We start from the raw sequence: 21177 nt of genomic DNA on the forward strand, positions 1-21177 counted from the left end.
GTCCCAAAAGAGGTAGGGTGAAAGTCTAGAGGGGGGGGGGGGGGGGGGGAGTGAATAGACTTTCAAACTTTTTCGCACAGCACAACAATTGCTAAGACAGAGATAAACCAAAACTCTTAACTAGATTGTTAGAGTATGGTACACAGCGGAAATAAATAAACATAAAGTGTGTGTGAGATTGTGTGAGCAGTATATCTTCGTGAGAGCGAATATGTAAAGAGCAGTATGTAAAGAAAGCAGTAAAGAACACAAGACAATTATAGTGGTTCGCGAGGTGGTGTAATCCTCCTACTCAACTTGCTCTTTTCTCCAAGAGCCAATTCACTATATCTACCACTCCTTGGTTCCAAGATACAATGAATTTCCGTGATCTAGTGCTTTGATCACAAAGCCTGCACTAATCACGCCCAGTGACACCACACTGCTGCTTCGGGTTTCACGTCGCCGCGCTACTATCCCAGGATTTCACGACTCCGCGTTACTTTCCCCCCGTCTTCCACACTCCAGTAGAAACGTATCCCGTGATCTGGTGCTTTGATCACCAAGCCCACACCAATCACGCCCAGTGCCTCCGACACTGCTGCTTCGGATCTCACAGCTCCGTGTGACAATCCAGGATTTCATAGCTCCGTGCTACTTTCCTCCCTTCTCTTGTTTTGCTCCAAAACAAGTGTTGTCTTGCTTCCAACTTCTGAGACTCTGTAGATGATCTTCAATGATGCGCAGGTCTCTTTGATGAAGATAAACACTCTGGAATGATTTCTCTTGACAGCTCTGAGTGTTTTCTCTCTTTGAATATATCAAGTAAAGCACTTGATATTTATGCTCTGTTTTGCTCTGTTTAAGAACTCTCAGAATATTTCTCTTTTGAAGCTCTCTGAGTTCTTTTTCTTTTCTCACTTCTCACTTGAAGATTTTTGGTATGCTCTGTACCAAATGAGATTTTTGCTCTATGCTCTTTCAAGCTTAATTGCTCTATTCCATCCCTTTGATGGATTCGAATTTTCTGCTCTCTTGTTCGTGAGTTCGTTGTCTTCAAGTCTTCATATCTTCATCATTTTATAGCTGGTAATGAGAATCTGTCCGTTGGAAAGAGACGCTCTCATTTTTTGAAATCTTGTATCTTTTGTCAGAGATCTTATCTTATCTTCTACAAAAATGTCAGAAAGAGATAAGCTAGCCGTTGATGGAGTTTCATCTCCATGTAAATGAGCTCCCAAACTTCATCTGATACTCCTCTGGTTTTACGTTGAGTGGAAATATCTGGGTCTCAGTTTTGGTGTAGAATGGCTTCTCTTATCAGCTCTGAAGTGGTCTTTGTATCTTTGGGATTTAAAAATATTCATCAATTTAATCCCATACTAGTTAAACTAGTATTTTTCCTTGTGAGAATATTTTCACTGTAAGTTCATCTTCATCTTCTTCATTCTCACGTCTGGGTGTTCTCAGACTTCAAACTGGCTTTGAACTTCCACCCAATTTGAATTTCTCCTTTGTAATTGACACCCAATTTCAATTGGCTTGTAATTGGCACCCAATTTGAATTTCTCCATTGTAATTGGCTCCCAATTGACTTTGACTTGCAATTGGCTCCCAACTGCTCCTGGTGCTTTCAATTGCTTCCCAATTTGAATTGTTGACTTTGACTTTGAAATTGGCTCCCAGACTTCTCCTGGTATTTGAATTTCATCTCAATTCAATTTGATCTCCATGTCTTCTTTGAATCGGTCCCCAACTTTGAAATTTCATCCCCTCAATTCAATTTGATCTCCATGTCTTCTTTGAATCGGTCCCCAACTTTGAAATTGCATCCCATGAATCGGTCCCCAACTTTGAAATTGCATCCCATACTACAACCTCAATTGGCTCCCAATTTCAATTCTACATTGGCTCCCATATTGAATTGAAATTGCATCCCATACTACAACCTCAATTGGCTCCCAATTTCAATTCTACATTGGCTCCCATATTGAATTGATTTCCATTGGCTCCCAATTTCAATTCTACATTGGCTCCCATATTGACTCCCAATTTCAATTCTACATTGGCTCCCATATTGAATTGAAATTGCATCCCATACTACAACCTTAATTGGCTCCCATATTGAATTGAAATTGCATCCCATACTACAACCTAAATTGCATCCCATACTACAACCTCAATTGGCTCCCAATTTCAATTCTACATTGGCTCCCATATTGAATTGATTTCCATGTGAAACTTGCTCCCAATTTCAATTTCTATGAAATCGGCTCCCAATTCCTTTGAATTGGCTCCCAAGTGCAATTGCTTCCCAATTTCCACTTTTCTATGAAATCGGCTCCCAATTCCTTTGAATTGGCTCCCAAGTACAATTGCATCTCAATTGCCACCCAAGTGAAATTGCTTCCCAATTTCCACTTGTAATTGGCGCCCAACTCCATCAAATTAATTTAATTTGACTTCTCAAATTTTACCTTGTAAAATTATTGATAGTGAGTTTCGAACTTGAGTCGTTTCGAATAATATATCAAGCATCATCCACTTCGTCCGTACAGCTTTTGATTAAATCTCCAATCACATTTGATGTACTTCTTTCTTTCCATAGATGCTTGATCTCCAAGTCAATTTCATGCATTCTTCCAATATTAAATTTCTTCACGAAAATTCTTCTGGGATATCTTCTTTGAGTAGTAGCGACGTGAATATTGTATCATTCATCTTCTTCTTCAATTTGTCATTTTCTCCAGACAAATTCTTGATTTTCGGCTTTATATCTTCTTCTTCTATTTTCATCCATCTTCCTCTGTTTTTCTCTTTTCATAATTAAATAATTTCCCGATCATGGTCTAAGACTCTACTAGACCTATGAAATAAAATTGGGGGATCTACAAATACAAATTTGGCATATCAAAACCATTACATTTTATTCCTATCAATATATATATATATATATATATATATATATATATATATATATATATATATATATATATATATATATATATATATATATATATATATATATATATATATATATATATATATATATATATATATATATATATATATAATTTTAATTCTATATTGATATAAGCATAATCTGTGTATATACTTTAGGAAAATATTCATTATTAAAAAGGGGATATAATTTAACAAGTAAATTATTAATTAGATTGTCTAATATAATTGTCTTACTAATTGATTCCATACTACTATAATTCATACATTTGAAGACTTTTTAAAGATTAATACCTATTAATTGCCTTAATAATTAAGATAATCATTAGTCACATCAATAGTACTAATGGCCCGTTTGGTTCACGGAATAGGCCGGGAATGGCATAACATTTCCAGTAATAGACCTATTCCTTTGTTTGGTAACCATTTCTATTACCAGGAATAATATTCCTGGTAATGGCCTATTACCTAAAATAAGGTAATAGCTATCACTAGGGCCCCCTGGTATTAGCCTATTACTGAACGCTCAGGAATAGATTTTAGAATCTATTTTCTTTTTTACCCCTTTCTTTAACCTAATTTTTTTTATCCTATATATAAATTTGTCATATTTCACCACCGTCGTCGCCACCACCACTATCACCGCCGCCACCGTCGCCACAACCGTCACCACCCCCACCACCACCGCCGCCCCACCACCACTACCACCCCAGCACCACCACCGCCACCACCACCATTACCACCACCATCGCTGCTGCCGCCGCCACCACCACCACCGCTACCAAAACCACCACCCAGCAGCACCATCGCCACCACCACCACCGCCGCCACCACAACCGTCGCCGTCCCCACCACCACTGCCACAACCATCACCGTCACCACCACCACCGTCGCTCCCGCCACTGCCACCGCCACCACCACCACCACCATCGCCACCATTACATATTTTTATAAGGGTATTTATGTCTTTTAAAACATATTTCATTTCTATTCCTTAAATCAACCAAACACTATAATATAATTCCTAAAGTCTATTCCTTCCGTGAACCAAACAATAGAATGCAATTCTTATTCTATTCCTTGCCTATTCCATTCCTTATGGAATAGCATTCCTAGTACCTCAAAATTCATTCCGTGAACCAAACGTGCTGTAAAAGTATTACTTTAAATTTTTATAAATAAGTTATAATATTGTTAAACAGAAATAATTTAAAATAATGTGTCCACACCAAAGATTTTATAACTGACTTAATAATTAACTATTAATTTTTATTGCATAATATGTATTGTCAATTATTAAACATTATTTATGATCATTATTGTATGTCATGTAATACTAAAATTATTAGGTATTATTTTTATAATTAATGTATAATATTATTGAAGCGAAATTATTTAAAATATATAGGTTCACGTTAAGTAAAACCTTATTAATTTCATATATTAAAACTATATATTTATATTAAAGGTGAAGTTATAAATAATTAAGTTTCAATAAGTTTAGTTATTTCCTAAGTTATATATGGTTAATAATGAATATTTTCCTATATTAGATTATGCTTATATGGTTTGCCCGTATTAACCATCACTATATTATATTAATATATCATTCTTTTAATATAATATATTATTAAATATAAACATATAGTTAATATTTATTCAATATTATTATGAAAGTATTTACAATTATGAATTTACAATTATAGCTTTGTATATGAAAAACATAGAAAGTTGAATAGTTTAAATCAAAATTATTAAAAATAATGTGTCTATAGTACAAAACAAATTATACTTACTTTAATAATGAATTATTAATCCTTTCAAAAAAATAATGAATTATTAATATAATTGCTTTAAAAAATTTACAATTATTAATAATCATTTATGATAATTATTAGGAATTACAAAAAATATAAATAAAAAGAAGAAGAAAAACAAAAGAGGAAAGCATGTACATATGTCATACAATATCTTACATTAGGCAAATTGATATAAAATTTAATAATTACTTTAAAATCAAATACAGAAAATATTGTAGGAAACATTGCGATATTACAATTAAAAAAACATACTATTATTTTATTAATTTCCAAAAACATCGCCGGCCAAATCACTCATTTTTTCTGGTCGGCAGTGACAGCTTACTCTTCAAAGGCGAAAATGGGATAGGAGCGAGAGAGTCCAGCCACAGCCGAGAAAGTGATTTTACTGGCGCCCCAAATTAGGGATAGAAATATGGATGACCAAAAGGACCAGCTCCTTACTCTTGACGCCGGTGACGTGATTCAGCCGGCGGTCCTCCATGAAAGCAGTGACCTCGCGCATATTACATGTCAGTTATAAAGTTGTAATACAATTTTTTAATGGGCGGTGGAAGAAAGGAATGAGGGCAAATTATTGTGTGAACCATAGCAAAAAGTACATTTTTAATATACTAAATGTACATTATTTTTGTACTGAATATACATTATACAATATAATGTACACTCAGAACAAAAATAATGTACATCCCCTGAATACAATGTACATTATTTTTGTACTGAATGTACATTATTTTACAGTAGACAAAATATGGTTCACACAACTTGTGTGGACCATGGTCCACACAATAATGATTGGGAATGAGAGAGTCACATGCAAGGGAAAAAAGGGATGCAATATAAAATGAAGACTTATAATTTTTGTAGTCATCAACTCATTGTATTTATAGGTGAAAAATATGAGAATTATAAATTTGTTAAATTGTTCAAAAAAGAAAGTGCATTTATTTATTTAAGGTATTTCCCAAATCAATTCATTATATTGATATTCCTAATCAATTTATTATATTAATATTCCTAATTAATCTTATTCCTAATTAATTCATAATATTAATATTACTAAACTTCCATTTTACATTTGCTTATCAAATAAGCTTTATTAATGATTTGACCAATAAAATATAAAATATTTAATTAATTTGACTGCAAAAGTTTGAGCGGGAAAATGAAATAGGAGGATTTTACGGTTATATATACTAGTATTTGCGCTCATGCGTTGCACGGAATGAATTTGTTATAATATTTTTGTTGACTTCAAATGGATTGTCAAATGTTGGGCGCAAAAACCTGATTCCCAATTCCAGTAGGTGTCACAGTCCAAATATGAATAGGATTAATAAATCTATTCATACACAAACTAAGTCATTCCTAGTCCTATAAAAAGCAGCCACTCTCAATCATAAAGATCACGCTTTCAACATCTAATTGTGAGCACGATAGTCATTGAGAATAGATACCCAAATCCCCTTGAAAAGTAGTACGAGTGTTTAGGTCACAATAGTTTGATAGGATTTCATATTGTGTAATTCATGTTCCCTAAACCAAAGTGTACTTTAAATATTAAGCTTTTAGTGGATTTAGGCAAATTCTCAATTTGAGAAGTGCCTCGCAGATTAGGGTTGCTTGCCTGAACTGCGTTATAAATTAATTGTGTCACAACGCCTTTTTCAACACTACCGAGCGCAACGCTTATAATTTTATTTTCAATTGGTATCAGAGCGGGTCTGCTCAAGTTACTAGCAGGATCCAAATGGAATTCCCAAGAGAAGGTCTTTCAAACAATAGACCACCGGCTCTACTTGGCACAAACTTCTCCTACTGGAAAGCTCGAATGCAGATATACATTTTAGCACAAGGAGAAGGCGTCTGGAATGCAATAGAAAACGAATGGAAAACTCCAGTCGATGACAAAGGGAATGCAAAACCTAGAATTGAATGGAGTGAAGAGGAGAGAACTGAATATGACTTCAACTCAAAGGCTATGAATGCAATATATGGAGCAGTAAGCGAAGACACATTCAAACTAATTGCATCAACTCGCATAGCTAAAACTCCGTGGAGTATATTGTGCGATCATCATGAGGGAAACTCATCCGTGAGACAATCTAAGCTACAGATGATACAAACAGAATTGAAAATCTAAAAATGGAAGAAGAAGAAGAAGAAAGCATCACCCAATTCAGTGCCAGAGTTTTAAGTATATCTGGAGATGCATTCAACCTAGGCGAACCTATACCTGAACATAAGATCGTCAAAAAGGTACTACGCTCGCTACCTGGAAGATTCCTAATAAAAGTCACTGCTATTCAAGAAAATAAAGATCCGAATACATACAGACTTAGTGATCTAATGGGAAATCTTCAAACCTATAAACTTGAGATGCTACAAAATCAGAAAAACAATGGCAAAGGAATAGCATTACAGTCCAAACAAGAAGAGAACTCAGAAACTGATTCAGAAACCATGGAACAGTCAATTGCACTATTGACAAAGAATTTTAATCGAGTTCTCAAAAAGTTTAACAAGTTCAGGAATAAAAATTCCTCGAACAACCAAGGAAATTCCATAGTCAATCAAAAACCATCCAATCCAAAACGAAGAGATAATACAATTACGGAAGGGATACAATGCTATGAATGTAAAGGTTTTGGACACATCCAATCAGAATGTGCCACATACTTGAAAAGGAAAAATAAAACATATATAACAACCCTGAGCGATGACTCAGATAGTGTAGAAGATGACAGCAACAGAAACTTCGTAGCCTTCACCGCTAGCCATGAAAGCAACAATAGTGATGACATGCAAGAGTTACTAGAGGCATACACTCAACTAAATGCCAAATGGGAGCAAATCATCAAGAAAAATTTAGAACTCATGGAAGATAATCATTATTTAAAAAATGAAAAAGAACGAGTAGAAAAACAATACAAGAAGCTCAAAACGAACTATTAGACTTCAAAAACAAAGAAGCTAAACTACTACAAGAAATCAAGGAGCTTACCGAAAGACCCAGGACTCCAAGTACAGACATTAGTGAGAATCATCAAACCGAGACACAGGAAGTGTCGCAACAGCACTTCCGACACCGAAGAAGAATAAAGTGCTACTATTGCCACAAACTAGGACACATCAAAGCACACTGCTACAAAAGACAAAATGATTTTTATTACAGGTAAAACAACAGAGTATGGCCATGACATAACAGAAATAATAGCAAGAAAATCTGGGTAAGAAAAGATCAAATTGTTGCGTATACCTCCAAAACAAACAAAGAGCAAGATATATGGTATTTTGACAGCGGATGCTCCAGGCATATGACTGGAAATCCAGAAAATTTAGAGAATATACAATATAAAAATGAAAGATATGTAACCTTTGGAGATGGAGGAAAAGGGAAAGTTATCGCAAATGGAACCCTGAACGTACATGGGCTGCCAAAACTGTCAAAAGTCTTCTTAGTACAAGGGTTAAAAGCAAATCTGATTAGTATAAGCCAACTATGTGAAGATGAACTTAAAGTGGAATTTTCAAAAGATAGTTGCAATGTCCTCAATCAAAATCATGAATGTGTTATGATCGGAAGAAAATCCACAAATAAATGCTACACATGGGACGGTGATCTAACCTGCTTACAGACAACCGTCAATCAAACACAATTATGGCACCAACGGATGGGTCACATAAACTTTCATGACATGAAAAAGGGTTTAAAGAAGGGAGTCTATCAAGGAGTTCCAACACTTGACATAGACGAAAACAAAAAATGTGATGCATGTCTTGAAAACAAAATAACACGAACAACCCACAAGAAAAGCTCAGGAATACACACCTCTAGAATCCTAGAACTACTCCACATGGACCTATTTGGGCCAACTCAGACAGAAAGCATAGGAGGAAAGAGATATGTCTATGTAACAGTCGATGACTATTCACGATTCACATGGGTAAACTTTCTTAGAGAAAAATCTGAAGCATTCACAATATTCAAAACTCTTGTTATCAAAATCCAGAATGAAAAGGATGGAAGAATAGGAAAAATCATTCGTCTAAGAAGTGATCATGGAAGGGAGTTCGAAAATTCAAAATTCAAAGAATACTGCACAGAAAATGGGATTCATCATGAGTTCTCCGCACCAAAGACACCCCAACAGAATGGAGTAGTCGAACGAAAAAATTGAACTATTCAAGAAATGGCAAGGGTTCTTTTAAATCACAAGAGACTTCCATCAAAATTCTGGGCAGAAGCAGTTAACACAGCTTGCTACCTAGTAAACCGAGTATTCATACGAAAAGAAATCAACATGACACCATATCAAATCTGGAAAGGAAAAACACCAAATTTAAAACACACACATGTGTTTGGAAGCAAATGCTATATTCTAAAAGATAGAGAACCATTGGGAAAATTTAACATAAAAGGAGATGAAGGGATTTTCCTAGGTTACTCCTCGAACAGCAGGGCATATCGAGTATTTAATCTTAGAACAAACACTGTCATGGAATCTATAAATGTTGTGGTCAATGACACAATATCAGAAGACTCTCCCAACAGTGATGAAGAAATAACTGTTGTTGAAACAACAGTTCCAACATCACAGAATCAGAAGTCTGAAACAGAAATAACGGAGAAAGAAGAAGCTAAAGATCCTAAGGAAGTTGAGGAAACCCTCACTACTGATGAGACCAGGATACAGAAAAATCATCCAGTAGAAAACATCATAGGAGGACTCAATGAAGGAATCAAAACAAGAAGAAAGAAACGAGACTATAGGAAAATGGAAGAAGGAGACAACGACTACTGCTACACCTCAAAAATCGAACCCAAAAACATCACGGAAGCCTTAAAAGATGAATTTTGGGTGGAAGCCATGCACGAAGAATTACAACAGTTTGAAAGAAACAATGTCTGGCAGTTAGTCCCTAAACCTGAAAACACCAATATCATAGGAACAAAATGGATCTACAAGAATAAGACAGATGAACAAGGAAACATTGTACGAAATAAAGCCCGACTGGAAGCACAAGGATACACCCAAGTTGAAGGAACAGATTTTGAGGAAACATTTGCTCCAGTAGCTAGAATTGAATCAATCCGGCTTCTCATAGCAGTAGCCTGCATACTCAAAATAAAGCTCTATCAAATGGACGTGAAAACGGCATTCTTAAATGGTAATCTAAAAGAAGAAGTCTATGTTGCTCAACCAAAAGGGTTTGAAGACCCCCATTTTCCACAGAGTGTATTTAAACTCAACAAAGCACTATACGGTCTAAAACAAGCACCACGGGCTTGGTACGAACGTCTCACTGAATTCCTAGTCAAAAAGGGTTACAAAAGAGGTAGCGTTGACAAAACTCTATTTGTCAAAAACTATGGTCAAGACATAGTCATTGCTCAAATCTATGTTGATGACATAGTTTTTGGGTCAACACTTGAACACCACAAAAACCAATTCATCACTAACATGAAAGGTGAGTTTGAGATGAACATAGTTGGTGAACTAACCTACTTTCTAGGTCTACAAATCAAACAACAAGACAGTGGGATCTTCATATCACAAAGCAAATATGCAAAAAAATCTAGTTAAGAGATTTGGACTAGAAAAGAGCAAAGTTGTCAGAACACCAGTTCCAACATCAGAAAGAATCTCAAAAGATATAGAAGGAAAACAAGTTGAGCAAACCCTATATCGAAGTATGATAGGTGGCCTACTATATCTAACTGCTAGTAGACCAGATCTAAGCTTTGGAGTAGGAATATGTGCAAGATATCAAGCAAACCCTACATAACAACATTTAAAAGCAGTCAAAAGGGTAATTAAATATGTTAAAGGAACTACCGAATTAGGAATATGGTATTCTTTCGATACCAATCATCACCTATCAGCCTATTGCGATGCCGATTGGGCAGGAAACATAGATGACAGAAAAAAACACCTCAGGAGGTTGTTTCTTCCTAGGAACAAATCTTGTATCTTGGATAAGCAAAAAACAAAGTTCTATATCATTATCAATAGCAGAAGCAGAATATATTGCAGCTGGAAGTTGTTGCACACAACTACTTTGGATGAAACAAATGCTAGAAGATTATGGAATACATCAAACAACTATGACCATGCACTGCGATAACAAAAGTGCAATAGACATCTCCAAAAACCCAGTACAACACTCAAGAACAAAACACATCGACATCAGGCATCACTTTATAAGGGAGTTAGTAGAAGATAAAATCATCAATCTCATGCATATCAGTACAGAAAAACAACTAGCAGATATCCTAACAAAAGCTCTTGACGGGAACAGATTTGCAAAATTAAGGGCCGAAATCGGATTATGCCATTTACAATAAAAAGGGGAAGGGTGGGCCGTACATGCAAACATCTTATGGCCCAAAACCTTTAGACTTGTTCCTTTAAGAAAATAAGCTCCATAACCCGATCCGGTGGGCCGTACATGCAAACATCTTATGGCCCAAAACCTTTAGACTTGTTCCTTTAAGAAAATAAGCTCCATAACCCGATCCACCATTTGTTTATTTAGAAAAAAAAAAGGCTCATAACAAGGTCGTCTTCTACCTTACGACCATCTTTACCACAATCATCAAAGCTCCACACAAGATCAGACATGGTGAGAACACGAAACCAAGCAAAAGGGAAATTACCTCGAAGAGGCCCTGCACCACATTACTCCGGCTCTGGAATCCTCTCCAACCCAGTCCACATCGACGATGATGACACCTCAAGAATCATCATGGACCCCGTCCCCATCTCACGAGTGCCATTCCAGACCATCCAAGAACACCAATCTGCATCTTCAGGTAATCCGGAACTCACTATCGATCTATTTGGAAAAACCCTAGATCATGTGCCCAATTTGGGGAAAAACCCTGAATCAAACACAGGTGTTCTAGGTCACGGTCAAGAACCATGTCCTTCTTCCCTCGACATCCCTGAAAAAGACCTAAACAGGTCATCAGGACAAAATCACGAAACAGAGGAAACACATTATCAGGAAATAGAAGAATCACACAGTCTAGAACCAAACAAAAAGAGACTAAAAAGGACAGACCCATATGAAGGTGGTGATCCTAGAGCCAAACGGCCAGATGATTTCCCAATCAGAGCCGGGCCTCCTCAAAGACAACCCACTAACCCCCCACCAAGATTACCCAAATCCAAAATAGCAATCAAAAGGGGAAGTGAACCAGAGGAAGATCTGAGCTGGGCTTCGGAAGAACACCCAGATAATGATGTTGAAAATATTGTTCAAGAAAAGAGAAAACCTACTAGAAAAGGAAAGCAAAAGAAAAAGGGCAAAGGAAAGGTGTCACCAGCAGATGATCAGTCTACCCTACCAAAACCACACAGCACAAAATTTTTGAGTCAACAATCAGCAAATCTGTGGAGCAAGGTTATTGAAAGAAAGATTCTTAGTCAAAAATTACTTTTGATAGACAAACTGAACAAACATGATCAAATCCGAGAAATCTTGACAAAAAATCACCTACTTGGTTCTGTCACAAACATAGAAGCCTATGATGAACAGGTTGTTCAAGAATTCTACAGTAATCTAACCAAAGACATCACCATCTCCACAAGTCCAATGTATGGAAAAATATATCTAAGGGGAAAATACTATGAATTCAATCCGGATATCATCAACAACCACATCAACACCACTGAAGGAGAGGAAAGAATACTCCTTGCAAATGATGAAGTCAATCAAGAACTCACAGCAGGGAATGTGAATCTGGAGAAAAACAAAATTAAGGCTGCATCACTAACAAGCAAATATGCCGTATTACAGAAAATCGCACTGGCAAATTGGATGCCCTCATTACATGAGTCAACACTCAAAAGAAGCCTTGCAGACCTATTATATAAGATTGGAAAAGGGATCAAAGTTGACCTTGGAAATCTCATCTACACACAGGTCACAAACCTGGCAGAAAACAAAGGAACCAAAGCTTGTCTTATATTTCCAAACCTCATATGTTCTGTCCTAGCAAAACAAGGACTCAAGATTCACAAGCCAACGTCTCAAGTAAAAATCCTCAGCACAACCATAAAATAAACCAAAGGGGGGCACCAAAATGATCTCAAAACCTTGGGACCAAAAGACAAACCAACAGATCAGCAGACTCTAATCAATTACTTTGAGAAAAGATTGTTTGAGCTAGAGGCTTCTGAGAAACATGTATTGAGGAAACAAATGGAAATCAAAGAAGAAAAAATTGAAGTACAACAATGGCTGAAAGCCCTGAAATTAGAAAGTAATGAAAATGAAGAAAATGAAGAAGGTGATCAAGAACCTGAAGATGACCAAGAAAATGAAGAAAATGAAGAAAATGAAGAAGAAGATTTTCAAGAACCTGAAGCTGAAAGTAGTGAAAACTCCACCTGAACATCTTCAAACATTTAGCAAAAAAGGGGGTGAGTTAGTATCTTGGTAGGATATGTTATCTTTGGTAAGATCTGTTTCAAGATGGATGGTATGATCCCTTTGGTATCTTTTTGGTAGGATTTGTCTCAAGATGGATGGTATGATCTTTTTGATATCTTTTTGGTATGATCTGAATTGAATGATCTGTAATGAATCGAAACATGTGTATGGGGCATGTAAATTCAGATTGTATGGAAGTTTCTCCTTTTAAGAGACTGTTTGGCAGTTTTCTTTCTGTTGGACTGTTTATCAGTTTTGGCAGTTTATCCTTTGAGGATAAAAAATATCCAAACTGTCACTATAAATGATCTGGCATTTTTCTTTACAGCTACCATGTGGAAAGATACTGACAAAAGGGGTAGATTTATTTCTTTCACCAGCATACTACATTATGCTATAGCTACACAAGACCTCTTATAAAGGGACAACAGCAAAAGCAGAGATTGAATCAAGGGGGAGTCTTCTCAACAAAAGATCATCACATTCCTCCTTATTATGAAAGAGCTAAACAGAACAACAAAACCAAGATCAAACTAATGGAGAGACACACCAGGAATCAAGACATTCTAAAAGGTCAAGGTTTTTGCAAAAGTTTGACAAAGGGGGAGATTGTTGACTTCAAATGGATTGTCAAATGTTGGGCGCAAAAACCTAATTCCCAATTCCAGTAGGTGTCACAGTCCAAATATGAATAGGATTAATAAATCTATTCATACACAAACTAAGCCATTCCTAGTCCTATAAAAAGCAGCCACTCTCAATCACAAAGATCACGCTTTCAACATCTAATTGTGAGCACGAGAGTCATTGAGAATAGATACCCAAATCCCCTTGAAAAGTAGTACGAGTGTTTAGGTCACAATAGTTTGATAGGATTTCATATTGTGTAATCCCCGTTCCCTAAACCAAAGCGTACTTTAAATATTAAGCTTTTTGTGGATTTAGGCAAATTCTCAATTTGAGAAGTGCCTCGCAGATTAGGGTTGCTTGCCCGAACTGCGTTATAAATTAATTTTGTCACAACACCTTTTTCAACACTACCGAGCGCAACGCTTATAATTTTATTTTCAATTTTAAAAATATTTAGATTGATATACAATTGTATAAATTATAACATCGAATATTATATAATATAATTGAAGAATTGAGTTACACCGATTATGTTTTCTGATGTTATCAATGCTTGAATTCGAGTAAATAATTTCTCAATTAATAGCTAACGTGTAGATATACGCATTCGTTGCTGCAACTCTAGAGATTTTATATATCAGTGTTTATAATTTGTATTAATTGGGCTAATTAGCTCGTTGTCTGGCAACTCAGTTATAGAAATTATTTATACGAAAGTTATATTTTCTATGTAGATATATAGCAAGTTTGTCATCTTTGTATAAAAAAAAAAAAAACATAATATCAATGGCTTGAATTATACATTATTGAAAATCTCTTTGTAGACGACATTGGTAGTAGTAACAGAATTTTATCCATCCTCGTCGAGAGTTAAAACAATCAGATCATCAGGATGGGTGACTCGGGAAAAAGTCACATACAATTAATCGTGATTAAAGACTGGTTTTTTCAGTAATAACTCAACGTGAGTTAGTGTTTGACCCTGACTTTTGTTGATAGTCATGGCATATGCGAACATCAACGTGAATTGTTTTCGTTAGAACTTGAAGGGCAATTTCGTATCAGGAGGGTGAAAGACATTTTAATTGAAGATTTTACTTTTATTAATAGTATAGATATAGATTGGTGTAAATAATAATTAATAAATTATTATTTCCTTATAAAAGTACATAGAATTTCAAATGAATTTTCTCATTTATTACACAGAATTTGTTTCTGTTATTCTCACAATTAGAATGGTTTAATTATTCTCAGAATTTGATAACCATTTTCCATTTTTAAGTACATATTAATTTTAATTTGTGATACAAATTCATTAGATATTAGTTAATTTTCATATAAAATTTTGTTACCAATTAAGCTTTATTGATTTTTTTTTACCAATTAATTAATATTCATATTAATTTGGACGGGAATGTTGAAGATGAGGATTTGACTTTTATTAATAGTATAAATTGGTGTAAATAATAATTAATAGATTATTATTTCTTTATAAAATTACGCAGAATTTCAAACGAATTTTCTCATTTGTTACGCATAATTTGTATCCATTATTTTTACAATTATAATAATTTAATTATTCTCAAATTTAGTAACCATTTTCTATTTTTATGTACATATTGACTTTAATCTGTGGTAATAATTCATTAGATATTAGTTAATTTTCATATAAAATTTTGTTACCAATTAAGCTTTATTAATTTTTTATTAATTAATTAATATTCATATTAATTTGGGCTGGAATGTTGTAAAGGATGATTTTACTTTTATTAAAGTCATTTATTAAGGAAATTAAAAGAAATTAAAGTAAATCTACTCATGTTATATTTCTTTGTAATTGTATATTAATTTCATTTTGAAATCATTGGTTCACATATTTGAATTATTTATTTTTTTTCTTTAATTATTCTTGTTGTAAACATAAATGATATTGCAATAATTAATTTAAGATATTTATCAAATTGTATTTTTTTAAATATAAAATTTTCTCATGTTTAGGGATTAAAAAATATTTTAAAATTATTTTTTATTAGTAAGTATTTTTATTTTTAAAATATTTTTCAGCAACCCAAACACTCCCTTAGTCTCTAATAAAAAACTGAAAAATAAAAGTCATTTCATTAAAAAAATTAAATCTAATTAAAGTAAATCTAATCATACTATATTTATTTATAACTGTATATTAATTTCATTTTGAAATCATTGGTTCACCTCTTTAAATTATTTATTTTTTTCTTTAACTATTATAAACAGAAATTACGATATTTATCGAATTGTATTTTTTAAAAAAAATATAACATTTACACATGTTATGAGGGGTTAAAAAATATTTTAAAATTATTTTTTATTAGTATGTATTTTTATTTTAAAAGATATTCCAGCAATCCAAACACTCACTTAGCATCTCATAAAAAAACTGATAAAGAAAAGTCATTTCATTAAGAAAATTAAAACTAATTAAAGTAAAATCTAATCATGCTATATTTATTTGTAACTGTATATTAATTTCATTTTGAAATCATTGGTTCACATATTTAATTTTTTAATTATTATAATTTATAAATAGAAATGATATTGTACTAATTAATTTATGATACTTATCAAATTGTATTTTTAAAAAATATAAGATTTACACATGTTATGAGGGGTTAAAAATATTTTAAAATTATTTTTTATTCGTAAGTATTTAAAAAAAAAAAATCAGCAACTCAAACACTCCCTTAGTCCCCCATAAAAAACTGATAAAGAAAAGTCATATTATCAATGAAATTAAAACTAATTAAAGTAAATAAAATCAAGCTATATTTATTTGTAACTATATATTAATTTCATTTTGAAATCATTGGTTCACATATTTGAATTATTTATTTTTTTTATTTAATTATTATGAACATAAATGATATTGTACTAATTAATTTATGATATTTATCAAATTGTATTTTTTAAAATATAGTGTTTTACCCGTGCATTGCACGAAATTTTTATTATTATTATGAATTTAAAATAATAATAGAAAAAATAAAAAGATGTTAAAATGTACAATATAATAATATAGTTGAACTTTTATATATTTGGTCAAATATTTGTTTTCATAACATACAAAATTATAATTTAAATTTTGTATGGTTAATATAATCTCTAATCATGTACATATTTAGATAAATTTATAGAAAAAAAATCATATAATTAAGTTGATTTATTTCTAATTGTATTTCAGATATGTTATAATTCTAAAAATATGAATAATAGTAACTAAAAGAATTATACTTAGAAATCAATAAAAAATATAAATTCTAAATTTTGTATCAATAAAAACTCTAATCGGACGCATATCATTATATGATTGTATAATACTTTGTATATACACATAATATTTATTAATATGTATATAGAAAAATTATATAATATAATTTCATTAATTATAATTTATATTGATAGATTTATACTTTAAAATTTTATATTTAGAAATTTAAAAAGTGTATATATGTATATTTTAAAATCATAAATATTCATGTTTTGTTAATTTTATAATTTCATTTCTTTAATTATATTTCATATTTTATTAATTATAATTTAATGAAATTGTCACAAATATTTCTACGGAAGAAATCATATATTTCTAAGTTTCATTAATTATATTAATTATAATTACTAAATATTGTGGCAATTACCATAATAATTTCATTAATTATAACATTTGTCATTTTCTAATATTCAAATACATTACCATAATAATAACACAAAAGAAGGAAAGAAAAATTATGAGAATAATCTATATTGTGGCAATTACCATAATAATTTCATTAATTATAACATTTGTCCTTTTTCAATATTTAAATACATTACCATAAAATTATCATAATAATAACACAAAAGAACGAAAGAAAAATTATGAGAATAATATATATATATATATATATATATATATATATATATATATATATATATATATATATATATATATATATATATATATATATATATATTTCACGATGAGTCAGTCTGGTCATGCCCATCCTTTTTCAAGAAACATACAATTGAAATAGTCAATTATTAAAATTGTTTATGATTTCATTTTTAATTTTTGTCTAAATTTAAAGATATATATTTTCAGAGATTATAACATTTTTTGTATTAATTGAAAATTTGAAAGTTTTACCTCACTTGAGATCACTTGTCATTTTATAATTTCAATATTGTGCCATTTTGAACTCATTCATGGTGTATAAATACTCTTTATATGACCATACACAATCCATTGAGACATTTGTACTCAAGAGTAAATTTCTCCTTAAACTAAATTCGGTTGTCAAGAAAATCTCTGTTTGTATTTATAATGGTATTCCTATTTCTGTGTCTCTCATCACCGTGCGGTACATCAATGATGTCTATTTTGAGTCTTCCATTGTTCCCTTTGATCCTTATGATTGTGCCACTGCCAACATGGGGTAACAATGATTGTTCCATTGTTCACTGGCAAATTATTATTATTTTTTTATTATTTATACTAATATGTGAATGGAGTAACACAATCTGAAATTGTATTTGTTATTTATTTCTTCTTTTTGAAAATCATTATTTTTGTGTTTTACAAAAATTTAGAAAAAATCAAATATAGCAAGATTTTTAATAGGTTAAACAAACACTCTACTCAGGTTGTGATATATATATATATATATATATATATATATATATATATATATATATATATATATATATATATATATATATATATATTAGTTAATTAATTAATTATAAAAATGCTGTAAAATTAACTCTGCTTGTTAAAAAAATATAAAAACTTGAATGATATGTACAAATCTCGAAGTCAACATACTAACTCTAAGTTTCAAAAAATCTTACAAAACTATCAAAATTACCGTCGTTATCATCCTCGATCGCATCTCTACAATCTTCCCTAAAAACTAAACCATTAGGGTTCTGTTACCAAGACTCTTCCTCCTCAGCTTTCTTTTGTTGAAGCAGAGCCTCCTTAAGTATCTTCAAGCTCATACCAGATGATATACACTGCAAAACATATTAAAGTACATGAGAATATAGTTAGAAAAATGTAGAAAATTCATACAAAAAGAAAGCAGAGAGATTAGTATGAAATTCTTTGATTGAAGAAGCCCTTGTATTTATAGGTAGAAAATACTAATTCAAATGGAAAGTATAATAATTTATTTATTTAAGGTAATAACATTATTATTATTATTATTATTATTATTATTATTATTATTATTATTATTATTATTATTATTATTATTATTATTATTATTATTATTATTATTATTATTATTATTATTAGATTACAGAAATGACCCTAAGTTTTGGGGGAAAAACTTGGTTAGGAGGATTTTACTTTTATACATATATATATATATATATATATATATATATATATATATATATATATATATAGATTATTTTTAGCATTTAAAACTTTAGTTTTAAAAAGTTCGGTTAATCGGTTAACCGAAAAAAAAAAAAATCGATTCGGTTAATTCGGCAATACAAAGTTCGGTTCTGTTAACGGTTAAAGTTCTAAAAATTTCAATTAAAACGATTCAGTTTACCGATTGAACACCCCTAGCCTTACACAAAGAGTCACAACTTAAATATGTTCGATATTTTGCAGTGTTCATGTCGCATATGTAGTGATTAATTTGATAAATAACATCTAAAGTCGGTGAGAGGATTGCTCGGCCTTCTAGGTGCGACTCATCAAGCATGTCATATCTCGCGCTTGGGAAGATGCTTTCCACTATAGTTGCTATTGGATCGGGTCCACAACTGTGCCAGAATATCGATCTCAGACAAACCTTCATTACAACCCCTGTAATCCCATCTCCAATGTCTACAATCCATTTTGAAAGCCAATCAACCGTCTGTCTATTTTCCTCTGAAGCTAAGCTCTGTAGTCTCAAGTTATTCGTGAGCCTCAATACCCTGCAATTTGTCCGAGGTAAGAAGAATTAATAGTGGCTCCGACAACTATTGGTCTCGTTTCTTTCAGATTAACGGGAAGAATCCGTCTAAAATCGCCGCCCAAAACTACTGTTTTTCCAGCAAATATCTTTTCAGCACTACCCGGTATGGCGAACCTCGATAGATCCATATTATCAACATGAAGTTGGGAGACTGAGTTTGATTTTAATTGGGTTTATTAGTATTGTAGGAATTTTAATTTAGAATTGTAGTACGAATAGGAAAGTATGAAACAATATATTCTATTAGGAATTGTATTACATTATTTTACAATATTAGAATAAGAATTTTAATGTAGAATTAATGTCTGAATTGGTATTACACTATTTTGCAATATTAGAATAATAATTTTTACGTGGAATTAATGTACGAATAGGAAAGTAGAAAATAATATATTAAAATTTGAGGATTTTGGACGGGAAGTTAAATTTTAGGATTTTGTTTTTATATATAGTACTAGTAGTTTACCGGTGTGATGCACGGATGTTACTTATACAATGACAATTTAAGTAATTTTAATATTAAAGTTATTCTTTGTAAAAGTTATTAATTGTGAAAATTTACATGTAAATATATCAGAATATGTATTACTAAAAGGAGAAGTAGTAAATTTGAAAGGTAAAACATGTATAATATCATTTAAATTTTAATTGAAATTACAAATTATTAAACACTTCATGATAAACAATATTTGTAGTTGATGTACAACTCGTTTGACCTTTATTGCAAATCAAAATCTTCAAACCACTCAAATTACTAACTCTTAAAATTTTAGTAATTGTCTCGATCTACGGATAAGACTTATACACTATTAAGTAAAGTTATTATTTGAATACTAACATAGAGAATAATTTATTAATTTTTTTTGCTTAAATTAAATACAACAATTAAAATAGATTAATGTTAATGAAATTATACTAAGAAAGAATGTCTTATTAGTCCACTAATTATATTAGGAATAAGGGTCAAATATGCCATCGAACTGCACATGATAAAACAATTAGGCCACTGAACCTAAAAAATCAACAATTAGGTCCCTAAACTAATCAATTTCAAACAATTATTCCAATTTGAAGGTTTCCAACAGGTCAACAGGTCATCTTCCAAATTAATTATTTTTTTAAAAAATAAATATTAAAAATTAATTATTTTTAAATTAAACTATTAAAAAAAAAATTGGAATCCAGCCGAAGACTACCGTCTCCGGCCGGAACCATTTTTTTTGTTTTTTTTTTTTTTTTAGTTTAATTTAAAACTAATTAATTTTTAATATTTAAATTTTAAAAAATAATTAATTTGGAAGGATGACCTGTTGACCTGTTGGAAACTTTCAAATTGAAAAAATTGTTTGAAA

General features: G+C 31.7%; 1 protein-coding gene across 1 annotated transcript; it reads left to right on the forward strand.

Annotated features, from left to right (window-relative positions):
* Window positions 1–11384: 11384 nt before the first annotated feature.
* LOC109150835 lies at window positions 11385–13163 on the forward strand. The gene is made up of 2 exons (XM_019298813.1): window positions 11385–12796; window positions 12926–13163. Exons 1-2 carry the CDS (start codon window positions 11385–11387, stop codon window positions 13161–13163), a joined length of 1650 nt encoding a protein of 549 aa, XP_019154358.1.
* Window positions 13164–21177: the final 8014 nt, after the last annotated feature.

Source organism: Ipomoea nil, unplaced genomic scaffold, assembly GCF_001879475.1.
Source record: "Ipomoea nil cultivar Tokyo-kokei standard unplaced genomic scaffold, Asagao_1.1 scaffold2280, whole genome shotgun sequence".
NCBI lineage: Eukaryota > Viridiplantae > Streptophyta > Magnoliopsida > Solanales > Convolvulaceae > Ipomoea > Ipomoea nil.

Excerpts from the sequence above, each read along its gene's own strand:
- LOC109150835 (XM_019298813.1), top strand. The coding sequence starts at position 11,385 with ATGGTGAGAACACGAAACCAAGCAAAAGGGAAATTACCTCGAAGAGGC. Across the intron at positions 12,797-12,925 it reads CTCAAGATTCACAAGCCAAC|ATTGTTTGAGCTAGAGGCTT; the intron begins GTCTCAAGTAAA and ends CTTTGAGAAAAG.